The 24,198-nt window shown below is 40.8% G+C and overlaps 1 protein-coding gene across 2 annotated transcripts; it reads right to left on the reverse strand.

The window, feature by feature from the left end:
• Positions 1 to 802: 802 nt before the first annotated feature.
• On the reverse strand, positions 803 to 22,730 carry sh3d21 (SH3 domain containing 21). 2 transcript variants are annotated; one of them, XM_010899130.5, is made up of 17 exons: positions 22,568 to 22,723; positions 19,806 to 19,963; positions 19,592 to 19,649; positions 18,725 to 18,834; positions 18,381 to 18,471; positions 18,131 to 18,186; positions 17,987 to 18,032; positions 17,253 to 17,347; positions 11,739 to 11,840; positions 11,290 to 11,341; positions 6,848 to 6,898; positions 6,566 to 6,689; positions 5,476 to 5,629; positions 4,898 to 4,945; positions 4,460 to 4,641; positions 3,728 to 3,791; positions 803 to 1,772 (listed from the first exon to the last, which is right to left on the reverse strand). In XM_010899130.5, exons 1-17 carry the CDS (start codon positions 22,569 to 22,571, stop codon positions 1,716 to 1,718), a joined length of 1,452 nt encoding a protein of 483 aa, XP_010897432.2. In that variant the 5' UTR covers positions 22,572 to 22,723; the 3' UTR covers positions 803 to 1,715. The 2 variants fall into 2 exon arrangements, with proteins under 2 accessions (XP_010897432.2, XP_010897433.2); XM_010899131.5 differs by lacking the exons at positions 803 to 1,772; positions 3,728 to 3,791 and having other exon boundaries at positions 4,498 to 4,641; positions 4,903 to 4,945; positions 22,568 to 22,730.
• Positions 22,731 to 24,198: the final 1,468 nt, after the last annotated feature.

Here is a 24,198-nt window from a genome sequence, read left to right on the forward strand (position 1 = left end):
CATCCAATCTCATCCAAACTCCAACAGTAAACTTCTGTTTTTCTTTCCTTCATCCTCGATGTGTCTTCATTGTGATTAAAGACTCTGTTTTGCCTCAGTATGAGCTACTGCTCTGGTGTGACTGACGCAACTCCATTTATTCAGCTGCTAAGTACTGAAATGATTCACATGCGGATTTCTTAATTAGCTTCATGTCAAACCTGGGTTAGACCAAGAGAACATTCGAACCTCAAGGGCGACCCTATTACCTATTCTAAAAAGAATCATACAGAAATGGAAACAGGTTATAGTACATTGAATAAATTATATTATAGGTATGTTTTAGTGACTGAAAGACAGTTTCTGTTGTTTTCTAAGTGGAACGAAAGTGCCTCCCGATGGATACATGCAGCATTGCAGAATATCGTCTGCAAAATATTATGTTGTCATTGGTACAGTAGCTTCCGCTGGGGTATGTGGGAGTTCTGGAGACAGGTCAGCCCTGAAGGGAAAAATAAATCGGATGGTTGACTTAATGGAAAAGGCAACACCTGTATTTCAAACAAGCTGATTAGTATGAGAGAACATTTCACCAGGATTAGTGCTGGTCCCTACCATTAAATTTAACCTAACCACTAAATCAACCTTAATCTTGACCCTAATGATGAACCTCAATGCCAACCAGTCACATTTTCTTCCCTTCAAGGCAAATCTGTCTCCAATACAGTTTGAGTACTAAAGCTTCCAACTCCTCCACGATTAGTCACAGACGAACCCTATTTGTGTGAAGCACAACACAAGGCATTAATTAGGACAGAAAATATTTAGTCTTCTAAAAAAGACTCACAAAACATTTATTCTTATATACAGTGATAGCTTGCACAATAGATGTACTTCAGTCAGCACATGTTCTGAAAAAACCTGAAGTATAGTCCCACAATATACTGTTATAAAAAGAAGCAATGAGAACATAGCCCACATTCATGGTATAAAACCAGTCATCCTATGTATTGTGGGTTGATATTGTTCGGTCAATGAAATATACAATATCATTTATTTAATATAAAATGTATTCATTTTCTAAAGTTGGGGATTCATAAAATGGCTTTTTATAGCACAAAACCTTGTAAAACTTTAATGATTGATCCAATTTGCTGAATGTTGCTGAAAATAACTTTAAAAGTTTGATTAAATTAAATCGGCTCCTTCCTCATCCAATCCAGCATTCCCTCAACAAAATACCTAACACAAATACATTAAGAAATCAGAAGATGTGAATCTCATTGGTCAATGAATGAAAGTACAGCACTCTTCTACAGCAGACCATTGACCAATTGCGTTCATGTTGTCATTCTGGTTCACACAGTTCCTATATCCCTTGTAGTAAGTCACAATTATAAAACGATATGATATTACAAGAAGTTAAATATCTCAAACCTAAAATATACATACTCTTAAAGTGCTTCTTGTACATGTAATTTCTGCTAAATAGATGCTCATTTTAATCCTTGAAGGAGTGCAGTGCATGTCTCTTGAATATACTTAAATGCACCTTCTGGGAAATTTCTGGGAAATCAACCAATGGCCGCTAATATGATTCAGGCCAAAATTATTTCTGTGAGGCCTCAGGTGGTCTGTCAGTAGAGGAAGCAGACCTGTATCCTTTCCATTCCGTCTTTCATGCCATTAAAACGCCATGGATTCCAAAGTGTTCAAGGAAATGTAATAGCGGAGGTTTATTTAGATGTATCGACTGCACTGCAATATTTAGTCTTAAGACTGTGTACTTCTTCCTGTGTAATAGGAAAAGATTGTTAATATATTAGGTTAGATAAAAATAACTTATACTCCAAACATAATATTGTATGTTTTGGCAATAAAGCCAGGAGAGGTGTGATAAATGGCCAAAATATTACAGTAAGGACTGTTCTTCAGCACAATGCAATCTGGAGTTCTTGGACATGGCACTAAACTGTTTTACATTGACAATATTCTACTAACACCAGAGATGCCATATTGCCACTATAAACCAGGTTACCACCTTAACTACAACTGAAACATTTTGTTTTTGTTTTGTCATAAGTGGTATGACAAAATCACTTATGACATATGTGGTATGGTCTGATATACCACGTTTTCAGCCAATCAGCATCCGTTCATCAGCCGTAGTACGAGACCTTTAACCATGGGTATGACAGAAACATGGAATTTACTGTTTGAATGCATTGGAAACTGGTTTATAATTGCAATAATGCCTCGCATGGGTTTATGGTAAATTGTCAATATTACAACCCTGTTTCTAAAAAAGTTGTGATGCTGTGTAAAATGCAAATAAAACCCGAATAATATGCAAATAATTTATCCTATTATTACATTTAAAATAGTACGAAGACAACATATGTTGATACTGAGAAATGTAATTTTTTTGGTCGAAAAATACACGCCCATTTTGAATTTGATGCCAGCAACACATTTCAAAAAAGTTGTGACAGGGGCATGTTTACCACTGTGTTGCATCACCTCTTCTTTTAACAATAATACTCAGTAAGTGCTTGGGAACTGAAGATACAAACTGCTGTAGTTTTGAAAGTGAAATGTTTTACCATTATTGCTTGATATAGGGTTTCAGCTGCTCAACAGTTCAGTGTCTCCTCTGTCATATTTTTCATTTCAAAATGCGCCAAATGTTTTCAGTGGGTGACAGGTCTGGACTGCAGGTAGGCCAGTTTAGCACCCAGACTCTTATATAGGAGCCATGCTGCTGTAATACATGCAGAATGTGGTTTGGCATTGTCTTGCTGAAATAAGCAAGGCCTTCCCAGAAAAAGATGTTGTCTGGATGGCAGCACATCTAAAACCTGTATATATTATTCAGCATTAATGGTGCCTTCAGATATGTGTAAGTCATCCATGCCATGTGCACTAATGCACCCCCATACCAACATGAATGCTGGCTTTTGAACTGTGGGCTGATGACAAGCTGGATGGTTCTTATCCTTTGGTCCAGAGGATGCAGCGTCCATTGTTCCCAAAAATAATTTCACATTTTGACTCGTCTGACCACTTTCCACTTCGCTTCAGTCCATCTTAAATGAGCTTGGGCCCAATCATGGTACTGACCTGTTGCCAACTGACACAATTAGTTGTGTGATATTCCACCAGGTTTAGTTTTTTAACATTACAACTTTCCCAGTCTTTCGTTGACTCTGTCCCAAATGTTTTGAAACATGTTGCTGTCATCAAATCCAAAGCGGGCATATCTTTTTCAGGAAACAAAGTGTCTCAGTTTCAACATTTGATATTTTGTCTTTGTACTATTTTCTATTGAATTTAGGGTTTAAATGATTTGCCCATCATTACATTCTTTTTTTATTTACATTTTACACAGCATCCCAACTTTTTTGGAAACAGGGTTGTAACATGGCTGACGATTGTGTCCAGAGACCCGCAGTCCGTTGTGCAGAAGAACAGCTTTAGCCGTGGTATTTTGGCCATATGCTATAAATGCTCTCTGGTCTTTTTGCTGAAACATTCAAGTGTACTGTTCTCAACCTATGTGTGGATGACACATGTCCAATAAATTATGCATTCATTAAGCATCATGATGCTATCTGGGGAATTATGGCAAAAATGACTACGAACCAAAATGACAAAGTAAAATGTTTGAATAAGTCAACACTAAGCAGCCACATGAAGCAGTGAATCCTGGAAGCATAGACGTAACTGTAGGCAAACTTTAAGCCCATACCTGCAGTGCTGTGCGTTTGTTTTTCTCGTCTCTCAGTTCCTCTTTCAATTCCTGTATATCTCGTCTGGAGCGAAAGAACAGAAAACATTTCAATAGATGCACCAAGAAGTCTAAAAAAAGTTACCAAAAGTTGACCAAATTAATTATTAGTAGATGAGATGTAGTCTAGCAAAATGACAGTAGCATTTTTCAACAAGGCTGAGTCCAGCATTCAGGCTAGGAGAGATGGGCCAAAGTATTGAACACGTTTGTAATAGGTTGGTTATACAACCGAACAACTTTATAATAGCTTGGTTAAACAACCAAACAAGTCAGATAATGACCCCAATTCATCAAGTTCCGTTATCTAATTAGAATTCAATAACTTAATGAGAACAGAATAGCTGTATTTTCTGCTTATAGAAAACCTTAGGAACATAGGCATTGCTTCTCATCTTTTGCTTCGAGCATTTACACAACACAAACCCTAATTATTGATCCTATTAATATACAGTACACAAGAATTCTGTTTAGTGTGGACAAAGATTATATAGCATTTGGCATTAAAAGTCATTTTCAAGCACACTTAAAAAGTTGACGTATAAAACATTTGATAACAGCCATAATACTCATACATAGCATACACATAGTCTACGTGTGTGTGTGTTAGTGCATGATTTCAAAAAAGCACACATTTTTGTGGAAAAATTGTGAATGTATTAATCTTGTTTTGGAAAGCATGTCTTTGCTTACTCATGTCTATTTTGCAGAAGCTCCAGAGCCATCTTTAACTCCTTGACCTCTGTCTGTAGCCTGTCCAGACTGGGCTTCTCCTGGGCAGCCCTGGAATCCACTACTAATTTAGGGAGCACTGTCTTGGAGGTTAGCTGACTCTTGGGAGGCTGCTCAAGCTTCGAGTGGGGATTTTCTCCAACCTGAAATGTTGAGGTGTTGTATCTCAGTTAAATTCAGGATAGATCTGTTCAAGAGTCAAGCACATCTGAACTCAGTCTACTCAATCTCAGTTAGCATATTTAAAGTCAATAATTTCGGGCTATTTGAAACAGTTTCTGTACATTTAAGCTGCAATACACCATCTTCATTTCGTGTTGTAATGGTTTTGAAAAGCAGAACAAAGCTGAAATGTATTGTAAAATATGAATTAGTGAAGTATTAAACTGTCTTGCCAACCTTACAAAGCACAGGCGATTTCTCAGCTTCTGCCTGGTTGCTACCACCCTAGGGTTGGGAAGAAAAACCACAAACGTAAAGGCGATAGCAACAACAGCCATTCCTTAACACTAACCCGTCATGACATGGGGCTTGACAAGCCACTTAGGAACAGGCCACCTCACACTTCGGGCGGGTGTGTCAAGGCTCAGTGACTAATAGTTGCCTAGAACCTCTGGAGGAATTTAATCTAACAATCCTCCACTGGTAGGCCCGTATGACTGACGACTGTGATTATCTGGGCAGACAGTGTGTACAGGTTGCATGACATTAGAACATGACATCAGAGACTACCACATCGATAACCAGGGGCTGGTTGTAAGTGAACGATGACTGGTTTCTGATATGTTCAGTTCCACGTGCGCCTTGGAGAAAATATGGATAAGTGACAATGACAGATATAAGTGTTTCACAAGGCTTGTTAGACAAAGGATTGTAGGTTATCGGTCGTAAGACGTGTTGAACTAGACTGTTCGTGTGAGGTTTTGACAGGAATGTACTGTACCTACGAAACCACATGACTTATACGAACACCATACCTGTGGACCGGTGATGAGGGCGGATGGCGGTCGTCTGTGTGGGGGTTTGGCCCTGTTGGCTGTGGGATGATTCAGTTTGTCAGGGGACACCTCCACTCCATCAAACTGGTCTGTGTCTTTCTCCGGTGAATGTGTAGGGAGATCGCCATTTACTCTAATGGGAAAAAGATTGTAGCAGTTTTGGTGTAGATGTTGATAGATGAAACACTATTTTAGAGCTATGCTGGTCAATATAACTTCACCCAAATGACTGAAATAAGTTCAAACAGACAGTTATGGATTAATTCAATATATTTCCTGTTCTGAATGTGGTATCCTGTTATCGTTCCTCTTACAGGTGTGTGGTGGTTGGCTGCAAGATGAAATGTAATGGAGACTATGTCTAACCCAGCGCCAGATGTGTTCCCCTTTCAGGGTCCACATCTTTACTGGAACAAAACAGATGACAGATCTTAATAAAGTGAATGTGAATCTCAGGTTAGCAAAGCCTGTTATATGAATTGGATGCTATCTGGAACCAGTAAAGAGTAGTCTGGGTGGCTGGTTTGTCAGAAGCCTCTTGGTAAAGACAGGGCCTTTTTTGTTTTACCCAGTCGTGTGTGAGTCTGACCCGCAGCCTCACACATGTCTGAGTGTGTATTTGTTTAGGAAACAGGAAATGTCTGTTCTCATCTGTTTAGGCCCAGACTGACTCATCCCAGAATTTCCAGTGCCCAGCTCAAGGTTTGGGCATCCAGCATTTTGCCATTAGGGCTATGTGCTCTAACCTAGACACCCACCGCACTGCGCTTTCTTGCCAGTTGAAATAAAATGGTTCCAGTCATTTCGACAGAGACATTTAGCTTTTCTTAGTAATGGCTTTTGCAGTTACATAACGTACATAACACAGCTAAAGTTTCCAACTTGTCTGTCTTGATCAGTAACATAGCTTGAAAGCAGTCTTTCATCTCACTTCCCCAAGGCTATCGCTAACATTTGGACTCAAAATGTAGCTAGCATGTTTGAAATGACACCCCATAAACACCCTCTGGGACTAGGTCACTACCTTGAGGGTTGGTGGTGACAGGGACATAACTTTTTAACAACTTACTTGCCAGAAACAAAGCTGTGAGGCTTGTCCTTCACCGGTGGTGGTAATCCTGGTTTGTTAGGAGCAGGGAGCTTGACTTTGTTTGGGGGGTTGATTCTTAGGTCTTTACTCTCTGTTTTCTCATCTGGACACGTGCACATTTCAGTATTAAAAAACTGACTTCACTAGTGTATTTATTACACAACACATACATTGGTACACATAAGGCTTCTTCTCTTATGTATGTTGTAAAACAAGAGTGTGGGGTTATGATCCCAAAAAGACTGTACAATGTTATCGTACCTTTTGGCTTTGCAGGGCTGCCCTTTTCCATCACTGAAGCCTCTGCTCTTACTAGAAAATCAGAATTTTTTATTCAGTAAACATACAGAACCCCGGTTACCTGTGTTTGATCATTAAAATACAAATCAACATTGTATAAATCATTGGTGTAGTGCAGATAAATTTTTTTTATTTGAATCCAAACCAATATAGTGGCATGAATTGCCAAGATTCTGCATGTCATAAGAACAGGCTAGGTCACAGCTGTGTCCAACAGAGTCCTACAGAATCCCTAGTTACAGTTCCCAAGTGTCTCTTTTAGGAAGGCCTTGGGCTGGGGGTAGAGAACTCTATTGCAAAGAAGATCCCTCATGTTTGAATTTCCGCAGTATTGTGGACTTTGTGAGAGAACCTTAATGTTCTGTCTCAGAATTAATATTAACTGGGAAAGTATTGGGTTTAATAAGAACAAAAAAAACGATCAACTAGGGAGCTGTTAAAATAAGTTCTCACAGCACCGCCAAGTCAATAAAAACATGGATCTGCATTTTTGCACGTGAACTCACATTATCTTTCGGCACATCCTTCAAGATACAGAGAAATAACTTAGTCATGTGGCATCATGACTGATATTAATGAGTGCATAAACACCAAAACAGACCATTGGTGACTAATTTCCAATTTGACAGGTAAAGGAATGAGAAAATAGCCTACCTTCTCAGTTCAAAAACTCATGTAAAACTCCCCGGCCAAACCCCTCCACCAAAGTGAAGCACAGAGCTGTCGCAGAGTTGCAGAGAAAAAACACTAAGAACAAGCTTTCTGTGATCCTCCACCCCTGGCTTCCTCCGAGGTTTCTCAGCCAGGTCATGTGACTTATTCCATCTCTCTCTCCATCGTAGTGTAAGACTTCCTGTGTCATACTGCAGAAGCAACCCCCCAGTGACACTAAACACCAGTGTAGGAGCAATAGGGTTGGGTGGAGGGATTACAGAGGCTTGGCCCTGACTGAGATTGTTTTCTGTTGTGATGATATCTCCAAATGACTGTTCGGCCTCTAGGGACTCTAATTTGCTGGTTTGAACTCTAAAGAAGGAAAATAAATCTCTTTCCAAGTCATTATTGTTCAGTGAGTGTCCCTTAAAATGTCAATCAAATGGGTCATGTAGCAATAAACCAAGTACACAAATCTTTGAGCAAATATTTTAAAATTTTCGATAAATTGTAATTGAAATATTGCGTCTTACATGTTCACCCTTTGCATTCAATTATAGTGGCCTCATTTATCTCAAGCTGAGAAGAAACAACCAGCCTAACAGGTAACCAAAAGTCAGTGTCTTAAAAACCATCTGTAGAAGTGTATGTTTGAGACAGGATCTGGTGCCTTTTAGATAAAAGCAGGCTGCAAACCACATCCTGCTGTGTGGCTCTGACAGTGTTCAGATTGGACTCCCACATCCTCTTTACTTTTTGAGACAAAACATATGTTACAACTGCCTGTCCCTTCTATTTGTTCACTGAAGAACACACACAGTCATAAAAATAAAATAAAAAACCTGTCTTTGGGACTAAATATACCATGTTCATGATAACCAAATCATAGCACATAGGAGAACTGGACAAGAGATGACACAACAATGAGCAGTCATTCATGCCATCCCCTTTCCTTTGATGCAGAGCTATAATGAGGACAGAAAAACTATACAACTATATACAAGTAGCCTTTGAAGGATGATTGGGAGCTTTACTACGCTTTTGAAGTATCAACTTCAGCTACCACTTAGCAGTAAATATCTGTGGCTATTTCACTATGAAGTCAGTGAACATTCTGGGTCTTTCCCATGTTATATTGGCTTTTAGGACAGGTTCCCTACCATAATCACTGAAATTAATACATTTTAGAGGGTCTGGTTTGTGGTTTGTAAATAAAACCTCACTGTGGTTCAGGAACGCACAGCTGACTGTGGCAGGGGTGATGTAACCACAAGACCATTGTGAGTGCTCAGAACCTCCGGGAGACCAGAATTGTTAGTTCACTAGGCACTATAACAGGTAGACAAAAAAAGACTAGCCACTCAGATTTTTTAGCAGTGAAAATATTTAGCAGGATATTCTTTGGAAGACTTTACTTCCCTGTATCAGTTTCCAGCTTTAATCTGATATCCAGCACAATAATATTATCAGTTGGAAATGCAAAGGGTTGATTTTGACCACACCAAATCTCATTTGCATTGACAAATGCGGAAACAATAACCCAATACCACCTTAACATCAACACCATGCCCAACTAAACATATCACTTGAGATGAAAACTGAAGCAGAAGTAACTTTGGGCTTGTGTGGTAAGAAACCATTAAAATAACCCTTAATAGCATCTGTAAAACAAAAGACATTCTGTGCTCTAATATTGTAGTTTCAAAGACTGGTGTAACAGACTTACAGTGGATATAAAAGGTCTACACACCCCTGTTAAAATGCCAGGTTTTTGTGCTGTGAAAGAATGAGATAAAGATCAATAATGTCAGAACTTTTTAATAATGTGAACAATTCAATTGAAAAACCAACTGAAATCTTTGAGGGGGAAATATGAAAAATAAAAACAATAACCTGGTTGCATAAGTGTGCACACCCTCTTATAACTGGGGATGTGGCTGTGTTCAGAATTAACCAATCACATTCAAACTCATGTTAAATAGAAGTCATTACACACCTGCCATCATTTAAAGTGACTCTGATTAATCACAAATAAAGTTCAGCTATTCTAGTAGGATTTTCCTGACATTTTCTTAGTTGCATCTCAGAGCAAAAGCCATAGCCTGCAGAGAGCTTCCAAAGCATCAGAGGGATTTCATTGTTGAAAGATCTCCCGTATTCTTCAAATGAATGGGCTATGGGGTAGGGTGGCAAGAATTAAGCCTTTTCTTACAAAGAAAAAAATCCAAGCCCGGCTGAAGTTTGCAAAAACAAACATCACGCTGAAGTTTGCAAAAACAAAGTCCCCCGAAAGCATGTGGGAAAATGTATTATGGTCTGATGAAACCAAGGTTGAACATTTTGGCCTTAATTCCAAAAGGTATGTTTGCCGCACAAACAACACTGCACATCACCCAAAGAACACTATACCCACAGTGTAGCATGGTGGTGGCAGTATCATGCTTTGGGGCTGTTTTTCTTCAGCTGGAACTGGGGCCTTAGTCAGGGTGGAGGGAATTATGACTAGTTCCAAATACCAGGCAATTTTTTCACAAAACATTCAGGCATCCGTTAGAAAGCTGAAGATGAAGTATACCTTTCAGCACAACAACAACCCAAAGCACACATCCAAATCCACAAAAGCATGGCTTCACCAGAAGAAGATTAACCTGAATCCAATTGAACATCTGTGGGGTGATCTGATGAGGTCTGAGCACAGCAGATGTCCTCGCAATCTGACAGATTTGGAATGCTTTTGCAAAGAAGAGTGGGCAAATATTGCCATGTCAAGATGTGCCATGCTAATAGACTCCTACCCAAAAAGACTGAGTGCTGTAATAAAATCAAAAGGTGCTTCAACAAAGTATTAGTTTAAGGGTGTGCACACTTATGCAACCAGGTTATTGTGATAAAAAAAAAAACGACGTTATAGGTCACATTAAAGGTGTAAAAAGGGGTGTGTAGACTTTTTATATCCACTGTTTTTGGGGAATTATATTAGATTCATGGTAGTCTTGGCTAGTTCAGCATTCTGGAAAGGAACCCTATTTAATAATGATTTTACAGGACCAAACTTTCAAGGGTCAATGGTTATATTCTACTGCACTGTGGAGTGATAGAAGATGCTTGCAGTCCTTCAGTTGAAACTGAGACTGTTACATGAAAATTCAAACACCGGTCTGCAAAATCATTTTTCAGGAAAACCTGGTTCAGTTCTCCCTGGAGTAGGTTATCACAGGGCTTACTACTCAAGATCAAGGGGTGTTTTATAATAATCTAAAGATAAAATGTGTGATCTTTGTAATCCATGTAGTAAATTCAGCTCAAGATCATAAAAATGCTATAACATGCTATAACATTTAATTAAATACATTAGAGATTTTTTAACATCTACTTTATTCTTGTTGTGGCTAGCAGTGCAACCTCAAAGACAGCATTACTGGGAATGTTATTTTCTTTTTTTATTTAACCTAGGAAGTGTGTGTTTAATGGCTTATAACCTAGTTGGAAAATAACAGGATTTTCCCCATTTCAACCCACCTTGGGTTTCCTTCAAATATTGAACAGAGTCTTGTAAGACATTGGTGGAGCAAAATTTGGACAATTTTCTCTTCTATATCTTGTTGTTCATACGTTATGTTAAACCATAAGCTCCCTCGTCCTCTTCTAAATCACTAAACATGTGATATTGGGGTCACTTAACATTTAGTGCCGCAGTACATCCTGTTGCACAGTGATATCTGTTAAAAACAGGAAGTTGCTGTCCTTACCTGAGCGTCGGTCTGTGCCATGTCGCACTGGCAGTTGACTTATGTTCCCAGACTGGAGGAAAGGGAAGAGCAAACACAACAGGCTGGCTCAGTCTGTCTGTACCCATTAGCAGCAACACCCATGTCTAAAACTAACACACTCTTTCCATCAAGAACATTTTAAGTCACTGACTTAAGAGCTTTGAGTCAGAACCCTTCATTAGTTACAAAAGCAATACTTTACTGAGATTTTGTTTTTCTGTCAACCAAACGAAATAAAAGGCTTTGGATTCTAGACCTTTTTTCTGTCTAATAAATTAATATTGTTTATTACTAGTGTCGTTGGTCTCATAGCTGCAAAGGTCAATGTCATTTAACAGCAATGGAATGTGCAGTGGGAAATTTCCATTCAGAGGGCTAAAGCTGGACTATTCCTGGGAACATGTCCTTAATTCCTTGCTCCAACTCACTTGGAGAGCGTCCGTTGGCGGTATCACCATGACAAAGTTGTCAGGGAAAAAACCTCTGCGTCCGTATAGCTCTCCCTCCCACCAGCCCTCATCCTCTGTTTCCTTTAAAAAGAGAGAGAGATTATAACTGTTTATGAGCAATTGAAAGTACACAGTCTAAAGAAATACACTTCCTCCCTATCACGCCTCTCAGTAATCTGATGGCCTCGTCTCCTTAGTAATCTTCCTTTTATTGAGTTGTTGACTGGATTTTGAGGGTAAAAGTCAAAATCTCTTCTTTAGTTTTAAGGAAATCTCTCAATATCGTAAGATGTTTTCAGTGTGAATCAAGTACCAATTCAGGCAGTAACTCACAAGTTAATTGAGTGAATTGTGAGATAATTGGCATTCAACAGTGTGATTTGCATTAATGGGGAAAAATGCCAGTTGTGTTTGTCAGTCAAGGACGTGATCAACACATTAGTGGCACCTACTGGTAAATATTATGTCTCACACTCAGGACAGCGGCAAGATTTTATTCCTGTATTATTTTCCTGAAATGAAAATGATTCAGTAAGGTTTAAATAGGGTAAAAATTACACAGAATTGTTTGAGTCCATTCTAGAGGAAAGCCACAATTATCTGACTATAGACAGAAGTTGACAAGTGAAGTTGGGGGAAGAGCTTCTGCGACAGAACCAAGGTCAGACTGTTGTGGCTTTCTTACATCAGTACTAAGATAAACATGGCACTGTTATTATATTTTCTAAAAGCTTTTCTGACAGAAGTCAAAAATAAACAGCTCTCTTACCCCCATATCCTACAAATTGAAATCATACGCTGAATGGTGCCATTGGTGAAACCCAACCGCAGCTGCGGGAAGGCGACTGCAGTCAAAACATCACAACCTTTGATCACAGGACTTTTGGTTATGTTCACCCAGTCAACATCTACACTCAAGTAGAACAACTTGCCTGCATTCACCTGCTCAGCTGTTGCATGCATTAACCAACGGTTGCAAGCCACGTCATCAGGTTTCACTGACTGACACCTTGCTATGACGTGATGCTTAGCAAAACACTTATCCAGGTGGTCTAACATCTGCAAGGGGTCAGTGCTGCCTTGACTGAGGAATGTATACTTTTTATAAATCCATAGCGTAGCAGTATTTATGCTCTCATCTTCATCCGCTTATCCGGTATCGGATCGCGGGGGCAGCAGCTCCAGCAGGGGACCCCAAACTTCCTTTTCCCAAGCCACATTTGCCAGCTCTGACTGAGGGATCCCGAGGCGTTCCCAGGCCAGTGTCAAAATGTAATCTCTCCACCTAGTCCTGGGCCTACCCCAAGGTCTCCTCCCAGCTGGACATGCCTGGAACACCTCCCTAGGGAGACGTCCTGGGGGCATCCTTACCAGATGCCCGAACCACCGTGAGGAACTCGGCTCTACTCCGAGTTCCTCACGGATGGCTGAGCTTCTCACCCTTTTCTTAAGGGAGAAGCCAGCCACCCTTTTGAGAAAACCAATTTCAGACGCTTGCACTTGCGATCTAGTTCTTTCGGTCATGACCCAGCCTTCATGACCATAGGTGAGGGTAGGAACGAAAATTGAACGGTATATCGAGAGCTTAGCCTTCCGGCTCAGCTCTCTTTCCATCACAACGGTGCAGTAAAGTGAATGCAATACCGCCCCCGCTGCTCCGATTCTCCGGCCAATCTCCCACTCCATTGTCTCCTCACTCGCGAACAAGACCCTGAGATACTTGAACTCCTTTACTTGGGGTAACGCCTCATTCCCTACCCGGAGGAGGCACTCCATCGGTTTCCTGCTGAGAACCATGGCCTCAAATTTAGAGGTGCTAATCTTCATCCCAACCGCTTCGTACTCGCCTGCGAACCGGTCCGGTGCTGAAGTTCACAGACCGTTGATGCCATCAGGACCACATCATCCGCAAAAAGCAGCGATGAGATCCCCAGCACACCGAACTGCAACCCCTCCCCACCCCGACTACGCCTCGATATCCTGTCCATAAAAGTTACAAACAGGATTGGTGACAAAGCGCAGCCCTGGCGGAAGCCAACCCCCACCTGGAACAAGTCCGACTTACTACCGAGAAACCGAACACAGCTCTCACTTTGGACGTACAGGGATTGGATAGCCCTCAGAAGGGACCTCCTCACAGTATTTTCCAGGGGACCCGGTCATACGCCTTCTCCAGATCCACAAAACACATGTAGACAGGATGGGCATATTCCCAGGCCCCCTCCAGTATCCTTGCAAGAGTAAAGAGCTGGTCGGTATCCGCATTGTTCCTCTTCAATCTTAGGTTCGACTATCTGCCAAACCCTCCTTTCCAGTACCTTTGAGTTGACTTTCCCAGAGAGGCTGAGAAGTGTGATACCCCTGTAATTGGCACACACCCTCTGGTCCCCCTTTTTGAACAGGGAAACCACCACCCCAGTCCGTCAATCCTTAGGCACTTTCCCCGACTCCCACGCAATGTTGAAGAGGCGTGTCATCCAAGACATCCCCTCCACACCCAAAGCTTTCAACATTTCTGGACGGATCTTGTCAATTCCCGGAGCTTTGTCACTGTGGAGTTGTTTGACTACCTCAGTGACTTCTGCCATGGAGATTGACGATGCTTCCCCATCAGCCTCCAGCTCTGTCTCCACTATAGAGGCCGTGTTAGTGGGATTTAGGAGTTCCTCAAAGTGTTCCTTCCATCGCCCAATTACCTCCTCAGTTGAGGTCAACAGTGTCCAATCCTTACTGTACACAGCTTGGATAGTTCCCACGTTTTCCCCTCCTGAGGTGCCGGGCGGTTTTCCAGAAACACCTTGGTGCCGACCGAAAGTCCTTCTCCATGGCTTCCCCAAACTCCTCCCATACCTGCTGTTTTGCCTCTTTCACAGCAGAGGTCGCAGCCCCTCAGGTCTGTTGGTACACTGCAACCGTCTCCGGAGTCCTCCGGGATAACATATCCCAGAAGGCTTCCTTCTTCAGTCGGATGGCTTCCCTGACCACCGGTGTCCACCAGGGTGTTTGAGGGTTTCCGCCCCTTGATGCACCTAAGACCTTTAGACCACAGCTCCCCACCGCAGCTTCGGCAATGGAGGCTTTGAACATCGACCACTCAGGTTCAATGCCCCCAACCTCCACAGGGATGCCAGAAAAGCTCTGCCGGAGGTGTGAGTTGAAGATCTTTCGGACAGGGGCCTCCTCCAGACGTTCCCAGTTCACCCGCACTACCCGTTTGGGTTTTCCTGGTCTGTCCAGAGTCTTCCCCCACCCCCTGACCCAACTCACAACCAGATGGTGATCGGTTGACAGCTCCGCCCCTCTCTTTACCCGAGTGTCCAAAACATGCGGTCTCAGATCCTAAGACACGATCACAAAATCAATCATCGACCTTCGGCCTAGGGTGCTCTGGTACCATGTACACTTATGTATGTTCGAACATGGTGTTCGTTATAGATAATCCATGACTAGCACAGAACTCTAACAACAAACGACCACTCGAGTTCAGATCAGGGAGGCCGTTCCTCCCTATCACGCCTCTCCAGGTGTCTCCATCATTGCCCACGTGTGCGTTGAAGTCTCCCAGCAGAATTATGGAGTTCCCTACTGGAGCCCCATACAGGACTCCATTCAAGGTCTCCAAGAAGGCCAAATACTCCGAACTGCTGTTCGGGGCATATGCACAAACAACAGTCAGAGATCCCCCCCCCCCCACAACCCGTAGGCGTAGGGAGGCGACCCTCTCATCCACTAGGGTAAACTCCAAACTAGCGGCACTAAGCTGGGGGCTTGTGAGTATCCCAACCCTCGCCCGGCGCCTCACACCCTGGGCAACTCCAGAGAAGAATAAAGTCCATCCCCTATCCAGGAGTACGGTTCCAGAACCGAGACTGTGAGTGGATGTAAGCCCCACCAGATCTAACTGATGGCGCTCCACCTCCCTCACAAGTTCCAGCTCCTTCCCCCACAGAGAGGTGACGTCCCACGTCCCCAGAGCCAGCCCCTGCCGACCGGGTCTGGTCCGTCGAGGCCCCTGGCCTTATGGCATATATACCCAAATGGCAGCGCACCCGACCCCAGCGGTTCCTCCCATGAGTGGTGGGCCCATAGGATGGAGAGGGGGCTGCCACGTTGCTTTTTCGGGCTATGCCCGACCGGGCTCCGTGGCAAACCCGGCCACCAGGCACTCGCCGACGAGCCCTCCCTCTGGGCCTGGCTCCAGACGGGGGCCCGGGCTTCCTCCGTGCAGGGTAACTCCTCCTCTTCCTCGGTTATACATAGGGTTGTTTTGAACCATTCTTAGTCTGGCTCCTCCCCTGAGACCACTTTGCCATGGGAAACCCTACCAGCAGCACTAAGGCCCGGACAACACAGCCCTCAGGTTCATAGGAACACACAAACCTCTCCAACACGATAAGGTGATGGCTCCCGGAGAGACACTATTTATGCATTTACCAATATTGGTAAAAAAGTGATCTTCTCAACACTCATGACTTAATTACAAATGGAGCCCGAAGCTTTGTTTCATCAAACTCTCATATGTGAAAACCTCAGAATATTTGAAAGATTAACTGCCAGTTGATTCTATAATTTGACTTTGAAAGTAATCATAAACTATTGTTTCGATGGTTGCCTTATATTCGTTTCCTTATGTAATTGCGTACTCTGAGTCATTTAATGTATTATCATACATTTGTCCTGGAGTTAAAATAACAGATGTGTCTGACTGAAGAGGAGACATAACGTACTGTATATCAGTCCAGAAATACGATTACATTTTAATCAATTACATTGTATAGCAAAGATTTTACTTATAATAAAGCTTGAGGAGAATAGAGGTTTTGGCTCCAGAAAATAACGTCATGATGCTGCAACCCCCAATCCAAATTGGCCAGCATGCCCCTGGTTGGGACGTTGGGGAGGCATCTTCAGCAGGTATTTATTGGTGTCATCGCACTCTAATATCTCCCTCAGGTAGCTCAGGGGCCTGCAATGCTAACTGAGGTTATCAGGTGATTGACCTGACCTTTGACTCATGTGACCTTCAGAATAAGAAAAATATCTTGGGGCATTTGCCTAGGAGAAAGGTTTGCCACCATCTACTCTCCGTAATCCACTGGGAGTCATTGCAATAAGACAGGCCCGAAGATAGAATTATATGCAACGAAATTGGGAAAGGGACAAATGGGGTAAGACAAAAATGTATGTAAGAAATTACTTTGTTATGTGCCCTATAACTGGACCTTGACACAGTCCTCAAGGATCATGGTTTATGTAGTTTTGGTACTGTTTGAAATCAAGTGTTGACAATATCAACAGTATTTCACAACACAGTATGAAAGAAATTGTATTGCAACTGCTATAAAAAATAGGTCAACATTGCACAGGTATTTTAACATTGTGTATGTTTAACCACTCCACAGGTTACGAGCATTGAGAATCCACAACTAGAACAACACGTCTTATGCCTTTTGGATTGGGGGAACATGATAATGTTAGGACAAAGTGACAAACCTTGGTGATGATTGTAAGAATGTCTCCCTTTTTCAACTCCAACTCATCCTCGGTGAGGGCTTTGTAGTCAAACATCACTTGACAACATTCTTTTACTGGGGAGAGGGGAACATCATGTGGTTATTTGATCATCCTTTATGGTAAGACCAGTACGGTGCTTGACTAGAATTGGTTAGTAGCAAAATTATGCTGAACATTATTTAAAAAATATAATTATGGACATTCCAGTCATATTCAGGGTCATAACCATACTTGGAGGGTCTGTGGGGAATTGTCTCTTGTACCATGTCTGTTGTTCCAGCAGACATTGACAGCCATTTAATCCTAATATGTCATCATGACCAATATGACCTTAGGAAGAATGTCAGGTGATACACCCATATCTTCTCCTGAGAGGGTGTGAACTATGGAGAACCTGTGTAAAATCTTTTCACATTGAATTGTGACATCAAGCCAAAGTTGCTTTCAGATTTTCTTTGAGCCCACACCCACATTGCCTGGGGGTAAGCTGTGGGAACCGAAGCTCAAATGCTGCCATCTTTTCTATTTGGACACTCACCTTAATGTCAGTTTGGTCCAAAAAGAAACAACTTCCCATGCAGAACTAAAAGGTCTCACGGTGGTAGTTTAGTCAGCATGGACTTGATGGGAGGTGCAAGGGCATTCCTTTTATTTCACTGTTACCCATGGATTTTACATTAACCACAAAGGATGAGTAAATATTTAAATCATACCATTTTTTGTTTTGTTCCTCACACTGGCCTTCTGAAGTAGCTTTGTCTGAACAAAAAGAAAATGATAATATTTAGTCAAGGTTACAGCACATCTGTTTTCTGGAGGAAAAAGCAGCATATTATTATTTATATTGCATTCCATACCTCTTTATTGAACATTGCATCTGAAAGTTTTGGTCTGATTTTGCTCTCGCTATGCTCTGCAAAAGATTGGGAAGAGTTTTGTATGGAGATATTTTTAGTTCTGTTCAGACCAAAGTATTTTTCATATGAGCTCTGTACTGACAGATGTACACTCAACAAAATACACAATTAAGTCCATTAAGTCTATTAAAGTACACTCAGAACATATTCCGTACCTCTGTTAGGCCGTGTGGAAATGTTGCCATCCTACCTTTTGGAGCGACAAATATCTCTTTGGTAAAGTTTGATGGAAATGCTCCAACTTTGCCATTTTTCATTCCCATCCACCACCCATCTTCAATCTGTCAGTGGGTACAAGGAAAATGGGAACAAAATGTTGAAATATAAGATCACAGCTGTGCCAGACTGTGAGATATGACCAGCTAATTTCACACAAATTCTTCATAACTGAGGTTGTTAACACTGATGATTTGATTGCACTAACATAGTCACATTTGACCCATGGGACAATTTTGGAGACTCCGGCTCCAGTAAGTTGTTTCTCATCTGTTAATAATCTACAGTAGGTCGCTAGTAATAAAAGCAACACATTACCTCATCGAGAATCTCAATGGTCTCCCCAACAACCAGTTCCAGCTCATCCTCATTTGAAGGACTGTAGGCGAAGGCCACCTCACACTTCCTGGATTGTTTATTCATCTTTGCTGCAGTGGCAATGCATTGTAGCAGAGTCACATAATTAGTAAACACATCAAAAGTTGTTCTTTGCGCTTGTTGTAACAGCCGTTACAATTACTTACTACTACAACAAAAATGCATGGAACATTCTCTCCAATGGCAAAGTTATTAGGGAGGGATCTACAATAATGTAAATTATCCAATATTGCTTCAGAATATCATATATTTGAATAGTCATAAAAAATGAAGGTATTATTTTTTCAATCAAAATTAATCATTTTCAATCAAAAACCAATAATTGTATCACTTCAATAATAAGCTATCCTTTAGAAATTCTTAGATTTGAGTATTTACGGTCATTTGTGGAAGCTAGCTAACTTTTAAATTATGTGCAAGGTAACATTAGCTAGATATTTTGTATTATATTTTACAGCTGTATGAACACAGGTATGTGATTCTAAAAACTAAAATGTTAAATCATTCTGTAACTGTTTTAAAACCTGTCTGAAACCTGTGAACAGCCACACACTTATGCTCTTAGAAATACATGATTCTCAAAACATAATGGACAAGCTGGGAATATTTATACTAGGACTTTAATTACTTGTTTAAACCCGGCTAGCAGACAAAAGGAGTACATCATGATGATTACAAACCTGCATATTTTTGGAAACTTACATAACTAGAAAAACAACATTTTTGTTACAATGAAGTTGTAGGAAAGAAAGTCAAAACAGGGTTTTAAGATAGTGGAGGCATAATAAAGATTTAATAGTGACATACGTTTCCGTAAGCTTCTTGGTTCTCTCTTGCTGTCTCCAATCAAATACACTGGCACCTCCTGCATGGAAAGTGAAGTGTAAAGACGAGTAAAAAACATAGATTATAAACAGAAAATAGGAACAAACAATAATTCAAATGTGACTTTGTTTCTTATTGGAATAGACATTTATTTAAACTTGACTGAAGGTATGAATGGAAATTGTTGATATAAAACCTTGACAAAGTTAGCGGGAAAGATGCCTCGCTTTCCCCTCAGTTCTCCCTCCAGCCAACCCTCCTCAGTGGTCTTGGTGACATTTTTCACCACATCACCCGCATGCACTGTCATCTCATCTCCCATGACGCCCTGAAAGTCTATCAGCACCAGCACCTCTGAGAGACGTCAAAGCGGAAGAGATGTTGCAAGTTTAGTTGTCTTTTCAAAAGATTGACGTTTATCACTAAATCATTTAGTAATAGCATAATGTCGGCTAACAACCAGAAAAGTAAAACCCTATTACCACTAATGCTTTGATGACAGTTAAATGTACATTAAAATCTGTATGTCCTTTTCATGCTGTCTTGTTCCATAACTAGTTGGTCAAGTGTAGAGTCTGTTGACACGTCCACATTAGTGTGCCTTAGAATCTGCCCTGAAATGACTGACATCTGGCATAACGTTACAAATTCCTTTCATTTGATGTGTACAGGGCATAAAGGGAGGGGACCCATTTCACGTTATTTTGTTCAACTTAACCTTACTGTATAGGCATGGATATTGTCTTTCACATTGTCCTTATTTTATTATGTAAACCTGCAGATATCGATAGCTCAAGACGCCACATTCTGGGGTTTATTCTGTCATTCTTTTATAATGTAAATAAGCCCATAGGTCCTTATTTGCCTCACCATGCCTGAGTAGTGTAAGAACAGTAATTGTGTTGCACGTTTGTCTCTCTTTTACAAACATTATAATGAAACTTAATAATTACCAATTTATTTACAAAAGTAATCAAACTTGAAATACACTTTCTTGGTACAAAAACTAATTAATTATTTGGTTAGACTCAGTTTCTGTAACATTCAATATCTATCTAAAAGTAAACTAGGATAAAAGTGGCAAAAACACATCTCATGTTTTCCTGAGTTTTAAAAGCTTTAGAGCATTTATAAAATCCACTTTAGAGCAAGTGCAAAAAACCTAAACTGCCATCATATGGACTTTAAGAAGTAATTTGCCCTAACATCTAGAAAACAGGTAATGGCATGTCCATCATCTTGAGAAATTACAGCTTAAAAAACCCTTGGCTTCAGGGCTCTGATTTTATACCTCTCTATATTTGTAGTCAGCTTCATGATAAACAAATTTTTCCAAAACATATACTGTATACGCATTACGGGTCACTTAAAACATTTGTAGTATTTATAAAATATGAATAGCCCTCAATGCAGATTAGGCAGCAAAATTAAATGTAACTAAAGATTGGTAAATAGTTTATAAGTGCCTACATAAAATAATTACTGTAATTCCTGCTTTATCAATATAATTTTCAAATGTGGAAGGATTGATAATGAGCTAAATTTTTTAGCATCTAAAAGGTTATATGTTCATGTTGCTTAGAAAACATCTTTTAAATAGCATATATTATTATATCAGAATGATATACACGTCCATTTGCTAGCTGATGAGTGACTGGGGAGCCCAATCAGTGTTGATATAAACCGGCATCGCCTGCTGAGAGACAGGGCATTGCCAGCAGGTGTTTCATCACAATCTAGGGACACCCTTAAGCAGCTTTGGCACCCTGACTACTGAGTGCATTACCATTCTTGTTAAATGAGTAGTTTGAGTGAAAAAATTAGAATGTCTTAGTGCAGATTTTTAGGATGAATGCTTTTTGCATTCTCAATTCTCCAAAACTGGTTAGAATCTGTTGTGAAGAGACAAGCCATACTGTAGATAGAACTTAATACAAGGAAATGGGGAAAGGGGGAGTCTGAGGGAAAAAGGAGATATAAAATGAGAGAACATTCACAGCCATACCTAGACACTTTTGAAGTGCTGATTAAATTAGGGATGGCTGATGTAATTCTGTGATCACGATTCTGTTACTGTGAGTATATTAATCTTACTGTAATTGAATAAACCCTAATCCCCCATTTTGAAGGTCCAGGTTTTAAGTCATGTCACAGTTGACAACCAGTTTCTGCAGTGTTTCTGCAATGCTATTCAGAAGTGTTTTTGTAAAAGATGGTTGCAAAGAATATATATAAAAAAGTATAATAAATATAATTTTAAAGAAATCATCAGTTGAATCATTTTATTGTGGAATATCCCAAAGGCAATTCTTGTTTCAACATGACACAGTATGGTATGTGCTACTGTATGTTGGGCACAAAAAATTGTACTGTTGTTGTATGACTTCTGAATAACCACTTTGCATAGCTTTTGTGAACCAAAATAGTCTAATGTAGCATATTTGTGATTAAATAACACATAACGTTTTGTGGTTCCAAATGTCTGGGCCAGCAAAATGAAAACCAAAATGTGACACTATGAAATTTGCACTGGGGATAAGAACATTTCAAAATAATTAGTTTTTAAGCAACAACTGTTTAAAAAACTATTAATGCAGCCAACTGAAATTAAGTAAATAATAGAATTAACACAAAGTCACTGGTAGTAGTAGTGCCAACCTGCTAGTTATAATGAAACACAGGCAAGACCAAACACAATGGATGCAGAACTACTTCTATGTTTTTTGGCATGGACACCCAGATCATTATCTATAGTTTGTCTGTTGAGGGTGTCTACAAACATGAACAGGCCTGCACACCATGTAATAAAAGGCCTGCGCCTCCGATCCAAAACATTATTTGACACTACGAAAAGGTAAATACTCTATTTCTTACCCAGCTGATTGATACACAGACATATCAAACATTTTCCAAGCACTTGTATACACTGAATGCACAAAACAGTCACCATTCACTTACCCATTACTTTAATCTGTCTTGTACACTTCAATAGATAAATCCTTTTCAGAGAACAGACAGATACCTCATGCTACAGAAGAACTGTGAGTGTTGCCAAAGAAGCAGCCGTAAATATGGTTAAGCAAGTCCCTCCTTTCCTCTAGTCAAACATTAACATTGAGCAATTCTACTTTGGCTAGTCATGACAAGACTCAAGCTAGGAGGATGAGTCAGAGATAGAGTGTAAGAGAGAAAAGAAAAACAGGTGGGACAAGTTTCAAATGGAAGGAGCGAAACCAATAGCCTGGTTGTCTGTGCAGCTGACATTCCACTTGTACTCCACGTCTTGTGTTTAGAATGACAAGGCGTGGCAAGGAATGAAATGTTAGCTGAACAGACTGGTACCGAAATAGCCAATAGGTAAAGGTATGTGTTGTGTTTGATTTGTTATCTAATACCTAACCAGTTAAAGGGGTTTCAAAAGACACTCATATGGGTGAACACAGAATGTAATTAAATAAACTAGAATGGTTCTAAAAGACACTCATATGGGTAAACACAGAATATAATTAAAGAAACTAGAATGGTTCTAAAAGACACTCAGTGTGAATGCCAACTGCATTGGAGATAAAAGGGCAGCCATCCCTAAAAATATTAAAATAGGATAGCGAATGGAAATTAAGCTTATGTATATACACTGCTCAAAAATGTTTAAGGAACACTTAAACCACACATTGTATGAATGAAATATATAAAAGATCAAAATCTTTACTGTACATTGGGTCATTTGTTAAAAACAATATGACGTAACAAAGGTCAATGGAAACCAAAATCTCCAACCAATTGAACGCTGGATTCAAACTCACATTGAACATCAAGGTAATCAGTTGAAATTGCTGGCAGTTCCAACTTGTGTGAATTTCATCACGGCACTCATAATGTGACAAAGTAGTGTTTAGGGCCCGCACGTGCCTGTATGCCCTCCTGACAACATCTGGGCATGCTCCTGATGAGATGAAGGATGGTGTCCAGGGATATTTCCTCCCAGACCTGGATCAAGGCATCAGTGAGCTCCTGGACAGTCTGTGATGCCACTTGATGGTATCGGATGCACTAATACATAACGTCCTAGAGGCTTTCAATTTGGTTCAGGTCTGGGGATCGTGAGGGCCATTCATTGGCATCAATGCCTTTGTCATCCAGGAACTCCCTACACACTCTGGCCACATGAGGCCAGGCATTGTCCTGCACCAGGAGGAACCCAGGGCCCACTGCACCAGCGTAAGGTCTGATGATGGGTCTGAGGATTTCATCCCGGTACCTAACAACAGTCAGGGTACTATTGGCTAGCACGTGAAGGAAATGCCTCCCCAGACCATCACTGACCCACCGCGTAACCAGTAATGCTGGATGATGTAGCAGGCGGCATAACGTTCACCACGGCATCTCCAGACTCTTTCATGTCTCTCACATGTGCTCAGTGTGAACCTGCTCTCATCTGTGCCAATGGCGGACCTGCCAATTCTGGCAAACGAAAATCGAGCCGCACAGTGGTGGTCTGTGAGCACAGGTCCAACTAGAGGATGTCATGCCACCCCCATGGAGTCTGTTTCGGACATTTTGGTCAGCAACATGCACAACAGTAGCCTGCA

The sequence above is a fragment of the Esox lucius genome, chromosome 20 (genome assembly GCF_011004845.1).
Source record: "Esox lucius isolate fEsoLuc1 chromosome 20, fEsoLuc1.pri, whole genome shotgun sequence".
Lineage (NCBI taxonomy): Eukaryota > Metazoa > Chordata > Actinopteri > Esociformes > Esocidae > Esox > Esox lucius.

What these genes read in the sequence shown, in the direction of transcription:
- sh3d21 (XM_010899130.5), bottom strand. An exon ending in CCATTGAGATTCTCGATGAG is followed by an intron (nt 18,472 to 18,724) that starts GTAATGTGTTGC and finishes ACCCACTGACAG; the next exon opens with ATTGAAGATGGGTGGTGGAT. An exon ending in AATCGCCTGTGCTTTGTAAG is followed by an intron (nt 4,642 to 4,897) that starts GTTGGCAAGACA and finishes TCAACATTTCAG; the next exon opens with GTTGGAGAAAATCCCCACTC.